This window comes from Erythrolamprus reginae, chromosome 7, assembly GCF_031021105.1.
Source record: "Erythrolamprus reginae isolate rEryReg1 chromosome 7, rEryReg1.hap1, whole genome shotgun sequence".
Lineage (NCBI taxonomy): Eukaryota > Metazoa > Chordata > Lepidosauria > Squamata > Dipsadidae > Erythrolamprus > Erythrolamprus reginae.
Genome location: NC_091956.1, coordinates 33,042,238 through 33,062,822, shown reverse-complemented (window position 1 = coordinate 33,062,822; position 20,585 = coordinate 33,042,238). Strand labels below are relative to the sequence as shown.

The following is a 20,585-nucleotide window of genomic DNA, read 5'->3' as shown; positions in this document are numbered from 1 at the left end:
CATATTTTCACCTAGAGCGCCTAGACCTGTGATGGCTGAACCTATGGCACGGTGCCACAGATGGCACGCGGATCCATAGCTGCTGGCACGCAAGTTGTTTTCCTAGCTCAGCTCCAATGTGCATGTGTGTGCCAGCTAGTTGGTTTTTGGCTTGCATAGAGGCTCTGAGTGGGCATTTCTGGCTTCCATGGAGTCTCCAGGGGGATGGGGGAGGGCATTTTTACCCTCCCCTGGCTCCAGGGAAGCTTTTGGAGCCTGGGGAGGGCAAAACACGAGCCTACTGGGCCCACCAGAAGTTGGGAAACAGGAGGTTTCTGGCCTCCGGGGGGGGGGGGCGAGGGAAGCTATTTTCGCCCTCCCCAAGCATTGAATTATGGGTGTGGGCACTCTTTGGCACCCGAGGAAAAAAAGGTTTGCCATCACTGGCCTATACTTTAGATAATATATTTGAAAGCAGAATATTTAATGGATTCCCATTCCTTATATTAACTCTTTCCAGGACAGACTCTTGGATTTGCTAGAGGAAAAAAAATCATTCTTTCTTGTTTTTAAAATTCATAGCTGGTCCTGTTCTGGGATTGATCTAAATGAAATCCGCTTGATAGTGTATCAAGACTGTGAAAGACAAGGCAGACAAGTCTTGTTCGATTCTACAGCTGTTCGAAAGACTGATGAGAAACAGTTTCAGGTAAGTTGTATTTTTTCCCCCATGTAATAAAAATTATGTTTCAATTTTAAGTAATCTTTTATTGTGTATGATCTATTAACATTTATCAGAGAAATTAAATCAGTAAAACTTAAATATGAAATTAGAACACATAATGTAGAACTAGAAAAAAATGTGACATTTGTATTGGACACTTTCTCTAAATGCACAACTGTAGGGATTAGGGGATTGTTTTTGCTAATTCGTATGTACCTCAGTGACCAACAAAATTTCGACTGCCCAGTCTGCTTAGATTAAGCCAGAATTCCCAAATGTTATTTATTCTCCTCAAATTGTACCCTTTAAATTAGAATTGTACCAATTTCCCTAGGACACATAACAAATTAAATCCCTCATTTTTTTGCATTCAGTCTTTTTGTTATTACCTTTGCATTAGGGAACAATAAATTTCACAGCTACTCCAACATATTTGTTCTCCAGTTACATTACATGTACTTCCAAACTTTACCTTTTTCAAATTTAATAATTGTTTTAGGCTTTTCTTTTTATTATTTTTTTTCTTCAACAATAACATTTGCATTCTGGATTTCAGTTCTGTTCTTCAACATCTTATTATTCCAATACAAATCGTTAAAATGTCTTCTATTTTCTTTTATTTCAGTTTCATCACTTTTCAGTTCACTCTGGTAGAGACTTCTTTAGTCCTTTCACCCTCCTACACACAATAATTTTTATCTTCCTCAACATTCCTATTTTTTTTAGTTTTGTCGGATTTTTACTTTTAAATATACATCAATATCAAAAAGTGTAATCTCTTGGTATAATTCATTTTGATATAAATAGCAATAATGATGATGATGATGATGTGTGTTACATTAATCACACTTATATAATCCTAGTATTAATATATATATTTATTTTAGAGTAGTTATTTGATATTTCAATTTTTTATTTTAATGCCAATGATATTATTAAGCGTACATAGTGATACCATATTTCAACCTCTAATCTTTCCATCTAGTTATATTCTATTATATAAAAATTATATCAGCTAACATTCCCCTATTTCTTATTTCTACCTCTATTCTAGCTTCTAATCAGGCCACCATTACTAATCCTAGTGTTAATATACATGTTTATATTAAGACATAGTCCTTAATTATTTGGTTATTCAAAGTCTCAGTGCACCATTCTAGTACAGTGATACCTTGTCTTACGAACTTAATTGGTTCCAGGACGAGGTTCGTAAGGTGAAAAGTTCGTAAGACGAAACAATGTTTCCCATAGGAATCAACGGAAAAGCGATTAATGCGTGCAAGCCCAAAATTCACCCCTTTTGCCAGCCGAAGTGCCCGTTTTCGCACTGGTGGGATTCCCCTGAGGCTTCCCTCTATGGGAAACTCCACCTCCAGACTTCCGTGCTTTTGCGATGTTGCAGGGGAATTCCAGCAGGGGAATCCCACCAGCATGAAAACGGGTGCTTCGGCTGGCAACAGAAGTCCGGAGGTGGGGTTTCCCAGTGAGGGAAGCCTCAGCAAAATCGCAGCATTTGCGATGTTGCGATTTTGCTGAGGCTTCCCTTGCTGGGAAACCCCACCTCCGGACTTCCATTGCCAGCCAAAGTGCCTGTTTTCGCGCTGGTGGGATTCCCCTGCTGGGATACCCCTGCAGCATCTCAAAATCCAGAGGTGGAAAATCCCACCAGCATGAAAACGGGCACATCGGCTGGCAACGGAAGTCTGGAGGCAGGGCATCCCAGCGGCAGCAGCAGGTTCGTAAGGTGAAAATAGTTCGGAAGAAGAGGCAAAAAATCTTAAACCCCAGGTTTGTATCTTGAAAAGTTTGTATGATGAGGGGTTTGTAAGACGAGGTATCACTGAACCAAACATCATATTATTTAAATGTACCCAATATTACCATCTTTTAGCCACCAATCTTGCCATCTAACTATTGTTTTATATAAAGCTGTGTACTCTTATTTCTACCTCTATTCTAGTTTTTAATCAGGCCATCCCTATATTAGGGGGGGGGGGGGAAATCCTTTCTATCCATCATATCTTGCTTGTTTTAACACTTCAAATTCTTATTCATTTTTTTAGCCTGCCTCCCATACTCCTTTTTTGTGCCTTCACCATTCAGTCTGAATATTTCTCCCGTCCCTATCCTCCTAAGATGCCAGGTCTTCAGAGTATCCACCCATGCCTCTGTCCCCCTGTCAAAAGTATCTTCCAGATTATCTGATTCCATTTTTAAATCTCTTTTAAGTCTCTTAAGGTACTTTTCCTTTGGTTTATTTAATCAGTCATCATTATCTTTATTGTCTTTTCTCCTTCTCATTTTCTTGCTTTATTTTCTGGATGTCTGTTCTATCTTTTCCTCCATTCTTTCTCTTGTCTCCTCTCTTACCTGGACTCTTTAATCTTTATTCATTATCAGCTTTAGGATATTTTCTATTTTCCCATGCAATAGGTTCTTTATCCCCAGTGCTTTGAAACATCAATGCCATTTCTTTGAAATTTCACTCATTTCCTCCTGGTGGAGCATCTTGTCTTATTTTAGTAAGTCCCTCTCTTACTCAATAGACTAAAAACAATATATTCAAGTTCAACGTTGCTCCTCAGAAAGTTCAATTATCATAGGTCTTTACATCTCAGGATTATAAATGGGTTCCATTTAAGTAGTCCAGGAGTCACTTTACTTTACTTGAGAGTCTTCCTTATTCTCACAATAGAGTCTCCAGTAATCATAAAGTAGGTAATTATAGAACACTAAGTCTCACTCAGTCCTCCAGATGAATGCTGTATATTTTTCTTATCAGGAATTTGTAGGGGTATGGTATATTTTCCATTCACCAGTAGATGGCTCCCTCGGGTTTTAGCATTGTTTCCAGTTTGATAAATTGATTAGTAAAATTTTAGTTCAATTTATGGAAACAAAGTCGGCTATTCCAGTAGATAGTTCCAGCATTTTATAATACTTTTCCAAAACAAGCCCTAGACAGTTTAAAAATCAAAATTTCTGTTTTAAAAAGCCTTTAGCTTTTCTCCCCTTAGTTCCTTTCTTTCAGGTCTAGGATTTTTCTCTCTATGGTTGTTCATCGCTTTAAGAATTAGCTCTAATAGTCTCTTCCCTGGATTTTTCTCTCTCTCTTTCTCTCTCTCTTTTTTAAGTTAAGGTCTAAATAAAAAATAAATCTTCTCACCCAGCTCCAGTCACTGTTCATCTACACCGTTCCTACACATTTCTTTGTTGCCTCAGCTGTCCAACCTTCATGGCAGCCATGATGGTTGCCTCTTCTTGGCGTGGATGAGAGGGAAGAAGCTCTGAGTCGAGTGGAAGAATTGCGGCTCTTCGCAAAGTGGAGGGCATCTCTCTTTTCTTCAACACCCCTACAGGATGGCTTTAACTCCTTTTGGAGCCCTCCCGTGGGGAGAACTCAGCGTGGGAGTGCTGAGACCCACTCCTTACATCCAATCTAGTGATGGGGCACTTGCAACCTCTGTTACAAGCTGGCCCACTATTGTCCTCACTGTTGGGAAGTTTCTCCTTAGTTCTAGGTTGCTTCTCTCCTTGATTAGTTTATATCCATTGTTTCTTGTCCTTCCTCTAGTACTTTGGAAAATAAGTTGACCTCTTCCCTTCTTCTTCATATTCAAATACTTGAATTAACAGAATACTGGTGTCGACATAAATAGGAAAATTTTGTCAGTTGTTTGTAAAGGAAATGCTTACTTGCTAAATTCAACAAAAGCCCAGTTCATATACCTTAGATAAGAAAAAATTGTAAGCAACTCATTTTTTATTTTTAGTGTTGGTACATTCAGTAAATACTGCTGTAGTGACTGGTACTTGCAGGAGTTGTAGTTGATGTTCTGAAATCCCTATCAATATCAATTAACACGACCTTGGTATGCACTAAACTTCCTATCCCCCTAACACTATTTTTTTAAAGTTTGTTTTATTAAAAACACACACATTTGGAGGTAACATGTTGCAAAAGAACAACAGATATTTCCTAAATTTCTTCCTCTAATTATTAAGCCGCTGGGACTCCCCTCTTGTCTGATTGATTCCTCATTGCCCAAGGTTACTCTCATACCATTACAAGTAAAAATAACTTGATTTCAAATTTCAAATGTTCTAATTTTCCTCCCCCCCCCACCAACAATTTGGTGCTTGGTTTATCCCTAATATTTATTCAATCCTTTTAGGATGGTTCTGGAAAAACAGGTGGTGGGTGCTGCCAAAGGAACAGTGGCATTAATGCAGCTTACCCCCATAGTTCTTCTGTGAACAGCAGCGAACCTGGCAAGGAAGCTATTCCTAAATATCAGGTAACCTGAATGTGACAGCTAAAATCTATACAAATTTAATTTGCATGGTCTAGAACAGTGTTTCCCAACCTTTTTTGAGCCGCGGCACATTATTCACATTTGCAAAATCCTGGGGAACGTTGAGGGGGGGGGGGTGGCTAATAAAGTTTGGTAAAAAAAACCCTCTTTTCCTCCCTTTCACCCTATCTCTCTCTCCCTCCCTCTTTCTTTCCCTCTCTCTCTCCATCCCTCTTTCTTTCTTCCTTCCTCTCTTTTTTGCTCTTTCTCTCTCCCTCCTTCCCTCCCTCTTTCTCTTTCTTGCTTTCTCTCTCTCTCTCTTTCTCTGTCCCTCTTGCTATCTCTCCTTTATTCTCTCTTTCTCTCTCCCTTGTTTGCTTTCTCTCTCTCTCCCTTGCTTTCTCTCTCTTTCTCTCTCTCTTGCTTTCCTTCTCTTTTTCTCTTTCTCTCTTGCTTTCTTTCTCTCTCTTTCTTGCTTTCTTTCTCTCTTTCTCTGTCTCTCTTGCTATCTCTCTTTTATTCTCTCTTTCTCTCTCCTTTGCTTTCTCTCTCTTTCTCTCTCTTGCTTTCTTTCGCTCTCTTTTTCTGTCTCTCTTGCTATCTCTTTTATTCTCTCTCTCTCTGTTGCTTTCTCTCTCTCTCCCTTGCTTTCTCTCTCTCTCTTGCTTTCCTTCTCTTTCTATTTTGCTTTCTTTCTCTCTCTCTCTTGCTTTTTCTCTCTCTCCCTTGCTTTCTCTCTCTCTCTTGCTTTCCTTCTCTTTCTCTTTTGCTTTCTTTCTCTCTCTTTCTCTCTCTCTTACTTTCCTTCTCTCTTTCTCTCTTGCTTTCTTTTTCTCTCTCTCTTTCTTTCTTTCTCTCTCTCTCTTCCTCTCTTTCTTGCTTTCTCTCTCTTGTTTTTTCTCTCTCACACACACTCTTTCTCTCTCTCTCCCTTGCTTTCTCTCTCTCTCCCTTGCTTTTTCTCTCTCTCTCTTGATTTATCTCTTGCTTTCCTTCTCTCTTTCTCTCTCTCCTCCTTTTTCTCTCTCTCTTTCTCTCTCGTGCACCACGCCGGCAACAGAGAGAGAAAGAGAGAGGGAGAGCGGAGAGTGGAGGGTGGCTTGCCGGTCCGCGGCCCCCTGGATCAGCGTCCCCGCATGGCCCCAGCGTGGACTCCACCATCGCCTTCGCCTCCGCCTAAGAGGCAGCAGCCACATTCACCCCTTCGCCCTCCCAGGTGCCCATGGCGCTCAGCGCCCGGCCACGTGCCACCTCCGCCTCCCGGTAGCGCGCCAGACTTCTACCTGAGGAATGGGTGGTGGGGCACCACGAAGGGCGGCGCTTGAAGGCCACCATGGCGCCGTTGTTGTCATCACGGCGCAAAGCCATGCAGTCCCGGATCACTTGCTTCTCCGGCCAGCAAGCCGGCTGCCTGGGAAAGCGGTGCACTTTTTAAACGCGGCGCTTTCCTGGGCAGCCAACTTTGCTGGCCGGAGAAGGGAGCGATTCAGGACTGCGTGGCTTTGCGCCACTTTAAAAATTTCTGCCCGGGGGTGTGTGTTTCCTAATGGCTCCCACCGGGCCCCAAAAGCTCACGCCGTCACCGCCAGGGAAGCTCCAGCCAGGCCGGGCTCGCGGCACACCTGACCATGTCCCGCGGCACACTAGTGTGCCGCGGTACACTGGTTGGAAAACACTGGTCTAGAAATTAATCTTTACATTGAATTTCTACCTACTGCCACAAGATGATGGTAACAAAAAAGAGCTTTATAATTTGCATGGGAGCAGGGGAGAAAAATATATGAATTGTTACATTTGAGATTACAGTATAAAAGATTAAATGTATTTTTTGCATAAATACATCTTAATTTCCTAGGCTAGGTGGCAACTATATATCTTCCCTCAGAAAGAAAATAAGTCTTAAGTTGGTGAAGCTCGTAGTTAACGGGTGTCATATGTTTTTCACTTTTTCTGCCAATAGTGATGATCATCCAGCAGAATTTGTGAAGTCTTCAAAAAATCCTTCTGCGTTGCATTTGCTTCTTCTGGGATGCAATAATATATGCTTGTAGAATAAAGCTGAGATTGTAGAATTAGAATATGACATTTTACGATAGTAATTAGGCACACCTTGTCTTCTTTATCTATAGTATGCCAGGCCTGCTTCTGATGTCAATATGCTGGGTGAGATGATGTTTGGTTCAGTAGCAATGAGTTACAAAGGCTCAACACTGAAAATTCACTACATACGGTGAGCTGGTATCTTCAGTTCCATGTTGTTATATCAGAATTGTAATTTCATTTTGATTTATTGACTCATGGAATTGTTTATCCTTTCAGTTCTCCTCCACAACTTATGATGAGCAAAGTGTTTTCTGCTAGAGTAGGCAGCTTCTTTGGAAGTACTAATAGGTAAGGCAATCTTCATTTTCTGTTTTATTTCAGATTCTTAGATTCCTTAGAAGTTCAATTTATTTTATTTTTAAAAGTAACATTCAAAGCTATTGTATATAAAACGCAGCTTTCTCCTCCCCCAAACTGGCTGAAAATTTGGGTGTGTCTTATATTGCGAAGGACTTGACACCTGCCCACACTGCCCAAAGTACCAAAACCTGCTTCAATGACCGCCTGACCTGAACCCCATAGAGAATCTATGGGGCATTGCCAAGAGAAAGATGAGAGACAAGACACGGAACAATGCAGAAAAGCTGAAGGCCGCTAGTGAAGCATCATGGTCTTCCATAACATCTCAGCAATGCCACAGGCTGATAGCATCCATGCCACACTTCATTGAGGCAGTAATTGCTGCAAAAGGGGCCCAAATGAAGTACAGAGTACATATGCATGCTTATACTTTTCAGAAGTCCGATATTGTTCTATGTACAATTCTTTTTTATTGATCACATGTAATATTCTAATTTTCTGAGATGGGGGATTTGGGGTTTTCATGAGCTGTACCCCATAATCATCACAAATCATGGCTTGAATTATCTTGCCTTGCATGTCATGAGTATCTCTCATATATTAAGTTTCACCTTTTAAGTTACATTACTGAAATAAATGAATGTTTGCATGATATTCTAATTTTTCGAGTTTCACCTATACATAATATTATGTCATTGCCCCATGAAAGAGTGAAATTGCAAGACCTTACTGTGTTCATAAACCAGCACCAGCAGAAATGGATATGCAAATATCTGAAGCTGAATTTCCAATATTAGAATAGTTAAACAAAGTACATACAAAGAGCTTTGGCTAAAAACAACATTAAAGCAGAATGCCAAGCTTTAATTATAAATGTGGGATAAAGAGAAGATGGGTTAAAATAAACAACTGAACTAGTATAAAATTTAAAATGTAATAATTTAAACTTTAAAATTCCAGGAAAGATAAAAATTATCTTGCCAAGTTGCAAAATATGTCCAACAACACTGTAGAGGTAGTTCTCAACTTACAATGACAATTAAGCCCAACATTTCTGTTGCTAGGTGAAACATTTGTTAAGTGAATATTACCCCATTTTATGATCTTCCTTGCCACATTAAGTGAAACACTGCAATTGTTAAAATTAGTATCATGATTGTTAAGTGAATTTGGCTTCCCCATTGCCTTTGCTTGTAAAAAAGTTGCAAAAGGTGACCCGAGGACACTGCAAGGCCATAAATATGTATCAATTGCCAAGAATCTGAATTTTGGTCACATGACCATGGTGGTTGTAAGCATGAAAAATGGTCATAAGTCACTTTCTTCAATGATGTTTGTAACTTTGAATGGTCAATAAATGAACTGCTGTAAGTCAAGGACTACCTGCACTCAACACATGAATTTTTTTTAAATATTTTCATCCTTTAGACATACAGTGTATCGTTTATCAAATTTTGGGGGAGCGGATAATAATAAATGCTGTAGAATTTTTCTTCATGGCATTAATGTGCACTGCAAATCTCCATGCAGTCTAGAATCCTGTAAGCAGAATTCTAAATCTCCCCTTCATCACAGCAGAGGTGCGTTTCAGCAGGTTCTGACCAGTTCTGTAGAACTGGTAGTGGAAATTTTGAGTAGTTCAGAGAACTAGTAAATACCACCTCTGACTGGCCCCCGCTGCCATCTATTCTCTGCCTCCCAAGTCCCAGTTGATCAGGAATAAATGGAGATATTGCAGTATCCTTCCCTGGAGTTGGGGAGGGAATGAAGATCTTACAGTATCTTCCCCTGCCACATCCACCATGCCACAGCCACAGAACCAGCAGTATTTAAAAAAAACAAAACCAGCCATCACTACATCACATAGTCACCCTGCAAAGCAGTAGAAGTCAATCAATGACAAGGGCATAAAGAGTGGGAGAGACTATTTTCATTCTCAAACATAGTGCGAACTCTTCCTAATTTTAATCGATGGCTTTCATACACCTTTAAACTGTCTAGTGTACAATCAGGTTGCAACTCAGACTTCTCATTATTATATGAGTAGAAAAGCAAAATCCTGTTCCTTCTTTTTGCTTCTTGCCTTTCTCTTCTCTTGTTTAAAACCTCCAGTATGTTGGCCAGATATGGCCATTCTGCTGAGGCTTTGCTCTGAATTCTCAGCTCAGACAGATTGTGTTTTTACAGAGAGAAAGAAGCAGGCCCTTTCTCTGTGTACGGAGAGCCATGGAGCAGTCTGAAAAAAGAAACAATCTTCCCTTGACTCATGTCTGCAAGAAATTGAACTTCAGGAGAAAGAGGGCTTTAGGAAGAAGGAGACAGGGATTGCCACTTTTTTCTATCTGCCTCCTGGGAAGTACAGTGGTACCTCTACTTACGAACTTAATTCGTTTCGTGACCAGGTTCTTAAGTAGAAAAGTTTGTAAGAAGAAGCAATTTTCCCCATAGGAATCAATGTAAAAGCAAATAATGCGTGCTATTGGGGAAATTACAGGGAAGGTGGAAGCCTTATTCCTCCCAGGAAATTCCTACAGAGGCCCCACAGAGGCTTCTCCCCACCTTTTCCAGCCCTGTTTCCTCTCAGGAGATTCCTAGAGAGGCCCCACGGAGGCTTCGCCGTGCCTTTTCCGGTTACAGTTTCGGAGGCTCAGGCTTGTAAGTGGAAAATTTGTCTTACGAAAAGAGGCAAAAAAATCTTGAACACCTGGTTCTTATCTAGAAAAGTTCGTAAGTAAAGGCATTCTTAAATAGAGGTACAACTCTACACCAAGAGGAAACCTGTCCTTTTGCCTGACAGAAACATTGTATTGTCTAGGAGTAAATAATTAGTTCCATGAATAGGATTTGAGTTGCATACTAGTATTGTCCACTAGACAAGGGTCTCCAACCTTGGCAACTTTAAAACTTGCAGACTTCAGCTCCCAGAATTCCTCAGCCAACAAAGCTGCACTACACCCTGTACTAGAAGTTGTTTTGCTGTAACTGCAGCAATTAATAATGGGAGTACCGTAGTTTTGTGTTTTGTTGCTTTAATGGTTGAAATTGTGGATTGATGCCAGCAAAGATACTTAGATTCTACTTGTGCACTTTAGCTTCCTGTCTCATAGTTAGCTTGATATCTTAGGGAATTATGCTTATCACAACATTTCTAATATTCTATGAGAAATAGGCTATTGTAATACAACATTAACAATGTGACAATTTATGTTCCATTATAGTTCTCTCAGATAAGAATAACAAAAAGGAATAAAATTAGGTCATCTGAATCCAAAAGCAACAGATTGTCTGGGGTAGGGAGAGGGAGATGTAACTTTGGCATATTTATATGGCTGTGATATAGCCAAAATCAGTCATTCTTTAATTAGGCAGGAGATTTTTAAAATTTCCGTCAAACAACAATGCCACTTCATGCAGAACTCCAGGTGAGAATTTTAAATTTGGATACAGTTGAGAGACCTTTACATATAATTGATGCAACTGCTTAATTTTTACTTCCATTTTTCATATAAGGAAAGATCACCTGAAGGTGATAATCTATAAATTAGAAATTTTTCAAAATCATCATTTTTTCTAATTAAGTTTAGTAGTGAAAAATTATCTTTACCCATTTAAGTTTAGATTAAATTTTAATATCTTTCTTGAATGGCCTTTTCTTTTTCAAGCTTGCAAGGTAGCTTTGAATACATCAATCAAGATCAGTCAAGGCTGAATTTGCATCCAAATGGCTTGGGACGGTATCAGAATGGAAGTATTTTAGGTAAATATATCAAATTAAAATTAGCAGATACGCAGCAGTATTGCACAGACCTTTGGTTGGTTTTTCACATTTCGGGCTTCTCTGATCCTTGATCTGTATATTTCCCATATTGATCTCTTTAGGTGTGTTACCTCCAGGTAGCAACATGTTGCTGCATGGTATACCTGAAGGAGGGCCTTTCTGGCTCATCCGGAGTGCTTTTTTGTTTGCAGGTTTGTGTGTAATGTTGAGTAGAGCATGATGCACCTATCTATACTTTTGAGATGCAGTAATATATCTTGCCATGGGATGAGTAACTACTCTCTATAAGTAGAATGACACAATTGGTCCTCATTTTTATTAATGAATAAAATTGCAAAAGATGCCTCTAATAATAAACATCTTAAAATATTGGGCTGCATCAATTGAATTCCTTTATCAATAGTATTTTTCAGTGAAATAGCACTTAAATGATGCTACTAATTGTGTTTTTCCAGTTTTGAGAGGAGTTGTTTTTTCCAGGTTATTTTTTTTTAAGTTATAATTGCACATACAGTAAATGCTGGCATATTTATTTGCCACACTTTCTCTGCCTTGCTTCAACTAAAAAAAAATTTAGGAAAGTAAAACTCAGAGTCCATTTTGAGCTTCAAAGGTCACTTTTACTAAATCAGAAGTGAATGCATCAAAAGAAAAGAAAAGTCTGAGGAAAAAGGTGCAAGAGATGGCTATTACAAAGTAACCCCAACACCCCCCTTGACAGTTCATCCAATCCACATTGTCCATAATCGTCAGGTGGGTGCATCTTCGCTGGTGTGTCACTCTTTTGGAATTTGTGGCCATTAACTTTGGCTCGCTGATAAGCAGGTCTGCTCTGTGCGTCTGTGCCAGCCTCCAGCTGCGCCACTTCTTCACCCTTTCTTATGCAAACTCAAAATTTCCCATGGCTCCTCCAGCAAGCTCCCCCGTCCCAAATACCGAATGCCTTCCCCCACTCCCCAGCCCCATTTCTTATGAAAGACGAAGTGCAGTTGAAGTTAGGAAGGAAAACGCAGCCAGGCTGACAAATCACCCAATGAGCTCAAGTGAATAAATGAATAACATTTTGGAAGTGGACAAAGTATACAAGAAGTACCGTATTTTTCAGTATAAGACGCACCAGTGTATAAGACGCACCTAGATTTTAGAGGAGGAAAACAAGGAAAAAAATATTCTGAACCAAATGGTGTAGTATTCTATTATTTAATAAAATACCAGTGTAGCAGAATACTTTTTAAAACCATGTATACCTTTTAAAACCATGTACACTTTTTACAAACTTCAAAATTGACAGTTTCAAGACTTGTGGACTTCAATTCCCAGAATTCTTCCACCAGTCATGCTAGCTGAGAAATGGGAGTTGAGGTCCACAGGCTTGCCAGGTTTGAAGACCCTTGCCCTCCTAACCTCTACTTTAGGGGTCTTCAAACTTGACAGCTTTAAGACTTGTAGACTTCAACTCCCAGAATTTCTCCACCAGTCATGCCAGACTCGGCTCTCCTCCTGGTTCTCTGCCCACCCCATATCCACCCACCCCATGATTCAGTTTCACACCCCCTTCTGCTCTAGCTGGACATAGAGCTGCCATTGCTCTGCAACTGCATGACAGCTCCAGCCTCTGAACACATAGCAACTGGGAGTGGGAAGCCCAGCTCAGGAAGATCTGAGGAAGGCTACACACCTGGGATTGGCTGGGGTGTGAGTTCAGATGGGGGTGGCTAGCTTTCCACCAGGTTCTTTTCTTTTAAAGAGAGAGAGAGAAGGGAGCGGGCGAATAACCAGCTTCTCTAGAGAAAGAAATGTGTATCTCCCATCAATTGCAGTGTAATTCTGTCTTTCTTTTTGTCTTTCTGTCTTTACACTGCAATTGATGGGAGATACAGATTTCTTTCTCTAGAGAAGCTGGTTATTCTCCCGCACCCTTTTTTCTCTCTCTCTTTAAAAGAAAAGAACCTGGTGGAAAGCTAGTTGCCCCCATCTGAACTCACACCCCAGTCGATCCCAGGTGTGTAGCCTTCCTCAGATCTTCCCCACATTACAAGTAGAGCAATGGAAAAAACCCTGCAAAGACTTAGGGCTTGGAAAACATTGTTCTTTGCAGAGAGTAACAGTGAAAAAGCTTGGAAGCAGGTAAGAGCTGGGAATATTGTTAACACTTGGTTGGGGCTGGAAAGAAACATTCGGAGCAAGTAAAACAATGGAAAAAAAAACCTACAAAGACAGGGTTTGAAATACAGTGATACCTCATCTTATGAACCCCTCTTCATACGAACTTTCCATGATATGAACCCAGTGTTTAAGATTTTTTGCCTCTTCTTCCAAACTATTTTCACCTTGCGAACCTGAGCCACCGCCGCCGCTGGGATGCCTCAAAGCACTGGGATTTCCCTGAGCCTCCCCTCACTGGGAATCCCCGCCTCCGGACTTCCGTTGCCAGCCAAAGCACCTATTCTTGCATTGCTGGGATTTACCTGAGACTCCCCTTGCTGGGATTCCCTTAATTTTTGCTGGCGCTGCTTTGAGTCCCAGCGACAAACTCCCCCCTTCTAAACTGCATGGCCAAGTCTCTTTTTTCCCCCTCCCTTGGCTTCGGAGGAACTATAATAGTAGGATTTAAGGCAAGCAAAGGGGATATCCCGGCAATAGAAAGGACAGATCCAGGAGGATGGGGGGGGGGGGGGGCGGTGAGCAAGGAAGAGAAAGAAAGAAAGGAGGAGGGGGTGGGAGAAGAGAAGGAAGAGGAGAAGGAGAAGGGGAGGAGGAGAAGAAGGAAGAGGAGGAAAAGAATCCCGTAACCAACCCCTCCACACACACCCCCTAAATCCCCTTCCTTCCTTCCTTCCCCAAACTGTGCCAGCACTGCCCTACGGCGCTCCAGAAGACACAGCCGGGGAAGAGCAATTGCCTTCCCAGCCCTCCACGCCAGTGAACGAGTGAGCGGCCAGGTGGGGGACAGCAGAGGGACAGGAAGAGGGGGGCAGTCGTTTGGATGCTGGTGGGAGGAGGAAGAGATAGAAAGGAGGAGGACGAGAGGGAGGAAGAGGAGAAGGAGAAGGAAGAAAGTAGGACTGGGAGAAGGAGAAAAGAAGGGGAAGGAAAAGGAGAACGAGGCAGCAGGGCTGTCAAGGAGGGCAGAAGCCAAAGTGGGGCTGTCAAAGAGGGAGGAAGTCTCTCCCAGCAACCCAGAGAAAATAAGCCCTCCCTTCCATCTCGGCAGCCTGGAATCAAGGGAGCATTTTGTGTTCTCTGGGCGCTGGGGGAAGGGATAAGTCTGTCCCAGCGCCCAGACAAATGGGAGGCACGGACTCATGGAGCTCAAGAGAGGAGAAAGGTGTGGGGGAAATGAGCAGAATGTGGTGGACAGAAATGGGAGGCAAAGACTCATGGAGCTCAAGAGAGGAGAAAGGTATGGGGAAAATGAGCAGAGTGGGGTGGACAGAAATGGGAGGGAAAGAATCATGGAGCTCAAGAGAGGACAAAGGTGTGGGAGAAATGAGCAGAGTGGGGTGGACAGAAACGGGGGGCAAAGGCTCATGGAGCTCAAAAGAGGAGAAAGGTGTGGGGGAAATGGGCACAGTGGGGTGGACAGAAACGGGAGGCAAAGACTCATGGAGCTCAAGAGAGGTTCTTTTCACCTTGCTTTGTTGGGACTGCCACCTCTTGCCACCTCTTGCTTTGTCTGCTTTTTTTTTTTTAAGCCTTAATATTTTGCATTTTCCTAATGGGCTTGCATGCATTATTTGCTTTTACATTGATTCCTATGGGAATCCTTGTTTCATCTTACGAACATTTATTCTTACGAACCTCGTCACGGAACGAATTAAGTTCATAAGACAAGGTACTACTGTACATTCTTTGCAGAGAGTAACAGTGAAAGAGCTTGGGTACATTAATAGCACCTGGTTAGGGTTGGAAAGAAATATCTGGAGCAAATAAAGCAGAGGTCTTCAAACTTGGCAACTTTAAGACTTGTGGACTTCAACTCCCAGAATTCTAGGAATTGAAGTCCACAAGCCTTAAAGTTGCCAAGTTTGGGGACCCCTGAAGTAAAGCAATGGGGAAAAAAACCTACAAAGACAAGGTTTGGAATACATTCTTGACAGAGTGTAACAATGAAAGAACTTGCAAGCAAGCCGGTAAAAGCTGGGAACATTGTTAGCACCTGGTTAGGGCTGAAAGAAACTTACTCAGAACAAGTCATAGTAATGAAACAAACCCTGCAAAGTTTAGGGCTTGGAAAACATTATTCGCAGAGAAAAACAATGAAAGAACCTGCAAGGTAAGAACTGGGAAGATCATTAGCAGTTACATTCAGTATATAAGATGCACCCTAATTATCAGCCTATTTTAGGGAAGAAAAAGGTGCATGTTATACACCAAAACTACGGTATGTAATTTAATCTTAGAAGGGTTACAAATCTTATACTGTATGCTCTCTAAGTCTACTAATCTCTAATATTTATATTTATTTGAATATTACTTTCATGTGTTGCAACTTGCTGCTCTGCTAGCATTGATTACTGAACAAGTCGCTTTTTGAAAATAGGAAATTGTTGAGTGCATGTCTGCTAACATTCTACAGTATCTAAAATTTGGGATTTAATTTAAATAACTTTCCCTGGATATGTACATTTTTGTAACTTATAAATAAAAGGTTATATGTGTATCTGTACATGAAAGATTTTGTGTCAGCTTCGCTCTCTTTGACGCTTGCTAGCAACTGGCATAGTGGTAGGAGGAGCATTTGGAAGGGGATGTGGAGATGTGAAGAAATGTTGGAAATTTGAGGACACTTTAACAGGAAGCAGGGGTGCCAAAGCCGAGCCTTTCTGCCTTCAAGAACCCTGGTCCTGGGAAAACAATTTACAGTGTGCCCAAGGCAACCGGTTCCCAAACCATCAGAAGAGAATCTGATTGGACTACTGTCACAGAGAGGAGGGTTTTGGATATTGGGGGATTGCATTCAATATATGATTTTCAGGTGGTTTTTCCTGAGAGCTTGCTTAGCTATACTGCACTCAACATCTCTAATAAAAGCACCATTTTTCTAACACTTATGGAATCAAAGTTTGTTCTTCCCTAGGGAGTAAGCTGCGCCAGTCTGACAGTTTTGCTTCAATAAATATCTTAATTCTGTTACATACTATAATGCCCTAAGACTTTGTTTTGAATTTTAATTATATTAAACCTTGCAATTCTTGTAAAAATGTGAGAGTTTCCAGAGAAATTATTTATTAAAAACACCACATTAAAGCATTTGTAGAAAAGTGCAAAGTGACATATTCCTTCCAAACAGTATTCCATACAGATAAACTGAATAGAATAATTGATTCTAATTATGAACTTTGAGAAACTTTATAAATCCTGAAAGTGATGCGCATTTGTTTTTCTAAACTGTGGTCGATTACATTTTGTTGGGATGCATGTTTTAGTTGTGCTGGACCACAGACCAAAGACAACTACTCCAGTAGTTAACCACAAATATTGAAGTATAACCTATGTGTATAACTTAAGTACAGTTACCCTCTCTTGTTGATAGTCTGGTGTGAGAGAATCCTAAAGACATTATGTTGCCAGGTTCCTAAGCTTAAGGATCATTCCATGATCTAGAGGGCTCTGGTATTTGCAATTTTCATGGATTACACTATCAAAGCATTTTTTAAATTCTAAATTCACTTGTAGTGAATGATCCCATATTACTTTACAGAATTTTGTGACAGGCATTGAAATTAGTTATTCTCTGGAACCTTTAATGCTTTCTGGGTTTCAAGACTTACAAACTAATTCTCTATATACAATAGCTCGCCCTGCCAGAGTAGATAAACATAATACTCCCACGCCTTCTAGCAGTGTTTATGTTACCTAGTTGGGTAATGAAACATCTAGAAGCAAACAACTAAGCACAAAGGACTTCTCACTTCAAACCTGTGGTCGTAATAAATGTGATGTTTCAAATGATACTTCCTGAAAAGTTTTGTAAATTAGTTTCAATATATTATTTGCTCCTTAGTAGATCAGTCCTATTTATTTTATTTTAAAGTTCTCGAGCTTTAAGAATAGTATTCCTGAATCTAACTGCTAGTAGGAAGTATCTATTGAAAAGATAACTTGGATACATGCTTTATCTTTGATATTTTTAACAATTCAGCACACAGCACTCCTGTTGACATGCCCAGTAGAGGTCAAAATGAAGACAGAGACAGTGGCATTGCTCGATCAGGTAGTTATACTTTTCTTTGTTCTTTTCAGAAGTATACACTCAAAACACTGTAATGAAATATCACTCAGTAGATTCAGATTGAATTTTGAGATGAAATTCATACATTCTTCCTTTGAATGTTGATAGCACATTTAGAAGTAGGAATTACTTTCTTGTCACTTTGTTGATAGTATAGATCAGTGATGGCGAACCTATGGCACATGTGCCATAGGTGGCACAAAGAGCCATATCTACTGGCACACGAGTCGTTGCCCTAGCTCATCTCCAACATGCCTGTGTGTGCTGGCCAGCTGATATTTGGCTTGCAAAGAGATTCTGAGAGTGCATTTTTGGCTTCCAGAGAGCATCCGGGGGCATGGGGGAAGGCGTTTTTACCCACCCCCGCCTCTAGGGAAGCCATTGGAGCCTGGGGAGGGCGAAACATGAGCCTACTGGGCCCATCAGAAGTTGGGAAACAGGCCGTTTTCAGCGTCCAGATGGCCTCCAGGGGGCGGGGAAAGCTGTTTTCACCCTCCCCACATATTGAATTATGGGGGGGGGGAATTCACACATGCGTGACAGTGTATGCCCAAGCTCTTTCGGCACCTGAGAGAAAAAAGGTTCGCCATTGCTGGTATAGATCAAAAAGTATTTTGATCTTTTGTGTGTTTGTGTTGTGTGCTGTTCCAAACACATTGCTGAAACTTGCCAGTCTTGATTTTCTAATATTCACAAGTTTCTGATTTTAAGATAAATGTAAATGTTGTCACCGTGCCACCTTCAGGTTGTACATTAGAATATTGGCAACATAAGACAAAATGAGTCTCTATGTTGTTATTTATACTAATCTTCCCTTCCTTCTGCAATGCATATAGGTTTAACTGTTACTAATTTACTCTAGTCCTCAGAATTACCATAACATAGTCATGATTCTCCTATTTCCATTTCTTTCTTTTTAATATTAGATCTCTTGTCACTACTATTCCTTTTCCTTTTATAATTATTCTGTTGTTATTAGGTTGTCTGGATCTGCAAGGATCTGAGTTTCCCCCCCATTGTTGCAGGAATTGGGCTTTCATTCTGGATGTTAAAGAGTCCCATTTGCAAGTGCCTACTTTGTAGGAACAAATTTTAATTTTTGAATGTGCCATTTAGCCATTTGTATGAAGCAGAGTTGCTCCAGCAACTCTTCCTGTTTGCAAGCACTCTGGCAACAAGGTCTAAAGAAAGCTGTCTTTAAAGCCAGTGTAGCTCTCTAATTCTAAATTATATTCTGGCAGTATATTATATACTTCTATGAGACTTACAATATTTGCCTTTTTTAAAATACTGATCAAAATTCTCTGAACCCACAATGAAAAGGCTGGGTGCTATTAATTTCTTACTGTATCAATAGACTCTAGAGTGAAAAAAGAGTAATGCCTGTTATTTTAGCACTACATCTTGAACACTATTATAACTGAAACATCACAATATGCAGAGGACAAGAGAGAAATAATCCACATCTTTCAGATAGAAGTAATGTATTTTAAGTAAAAATTGAAGACAGTTTGTCAAGCAGCCAGTTCCATATCTAAAGTTACAATTTCTCCATTAAGTTACATCACCACATGTGGCTCTGTACTACTAGTTTTTCAGGAAGATAAGATAATATCCTTTTATGTGGATATTTTGTTTAGCAATAAGACTGGATAAGATTCATAAGCCTTATTCAGTAGACTACAAGTCTATAGCTGTTGTGTTTCTTTTCAGAATTACTTGTGGTTTCACTTTAACAAATATACCAGGTATTGAAATGGAAAGGGTTTTCTGCCCTATCTCCATTGCTCTTTTTCTATTGTCATTGCATTAACCTGAAGGGTCAGACCAGCATTGATATGCTTCCCAAACCAGTAGTGTAGGTCCTGCTCTATTATTTTCAAGTGTATGGTCCTCTATAACAGAGAAAATTTTGGTGGTCTGCAGAAAAAGTATTTGCATTTTTAATATTATACTAAATCAAAGGTCCTCAAACTACAGCCAACTTGGGGTCTTCTTTAGCCTCCAGGTATGAGGCTTTGGGCGAAGGCTGGAGGGAAGTGCCGCTGGTAGCAAAGAACCAGAGGGCCTTGTTCCAGTGGGACTGCATCATGACCTGGAACTGGCTAACCATCTCAGCCCACTGAGGCTCCAGGCGCTGGCATCTGGCATCTGGCCTTGCACTCCCGCAGGTCTTCTCTCTGCTTGGAAAGGCTACAGTACTCATAGTCCTCAGTGACATACTTCTGCTGAGCCTCCTTCTTGGCCAGATCTAATTTGAACTGAACCAGCTGTTTTGTTGACTTTCTCATACTGGCTGCTTAGCTCCAACAACTGTTTCCTATAGGGGGCTTAAAGAGCAAAGGCAGATAGGCGAGGAGTGGCTGGGAGGAGAGGGACAAATAGAGGCCAGTGATGCGCCCCTTGACATGAGTGACATCGAGCTGGCGGTGCCCCTTAAGTCATATGACCACCTAGCCACGCCCCCTCAGCTGGCCATTAGGCAGATCATATTAGTGGTCCATGGGATTTAAAATTATGATTTTATTGGTCCCTGGGGTCCGAAAGATTGGGGACCCTTGCTTTTTAACATCTGGATTTTTTAAATGTTTTTCAAAGGTACTGCCTTGAAGTTTGGTCTAACCTATACATATCTGGTTGCTAGATTCTAATATAGTTTCAGTGCTATATCAAGAGATGTCTCTCCTGCAATAAAACTATATCCTCCCTTTCCAAGTCAATCCCTAGTTTTCATTTAAATCAAGAAATAATATTGACTATTTTCTTTGATAGACCTTTTTCAGAAACCTTGTTATATTTCCGGAATGTATCATCCATGTTGCCCAATTTATGTGAATAAATTCACAGAATCTACATAAAGAACTGCATTTATAGATAAGTAATCAGTTCTTTCTGTCTCTTACATTCAGTCCATAAAATAAGAAGTGTATTGGCTATCTATAACAGAATCAAGGCTCAGTTACCTTCAAGAGCTGGGGTGGCACAGCAGGTAGAGTGCTGTACTGCAGGCCACTGAAGCTGACTGTAGATCTGTAAGTCAGCGGTTCAAATCTCATCACTTGCTCAAGGTTGACTCAGCCTTCCATCCTTCCGAGGTGGGTAAAATGAGAACCCGGATTGTGGGAACAATATGCTGGCTCTGTTAAAAAGTGCTATTGCTAACATGTTGTA

General features: G+C 40.7%; 1 protein-coding gene across 3 annotated transcripts in view; it reads left to right on the top strand.

Moving 5' to 3' along the window:
• Positions 1–20,585, top strand: part of FNIP2 (folliculin interacting protein 2) — a 77,253-nt gene that overhangs the window by 24,562 nt on the left and 32,106 nt on the right. For 2 of the 3 annotated variants that reach the window (XM_070757289.1, XM_070757291.1), the window contains exons 2-7: positions 562–688; positions 4,879–5,001; positions 7,128–7,228; positions 7,318–7,389; positions 11,064–11,158; positions 17,325–17,396. In XM_070757289.1, coding sequence (XP_070613390.1) covers positions 562–688; positions 4,879–5,001; positions 7,128–7,228; positions 7,318–7,389; positions 11,064–11,158; positions 17,325–17,396 — 590 coding nt within the window. The remainder of the gene's footprint in view (positions 1–561; positions 689–4,878; positions 5,002–7,127; positions 7,229–7,317; positions 7,390–11,063; positions 11,159–17,324; positions 17,397–20,585) is intronic. The other variant, XM_070757290.1, reaches the window with a different exon arrangement.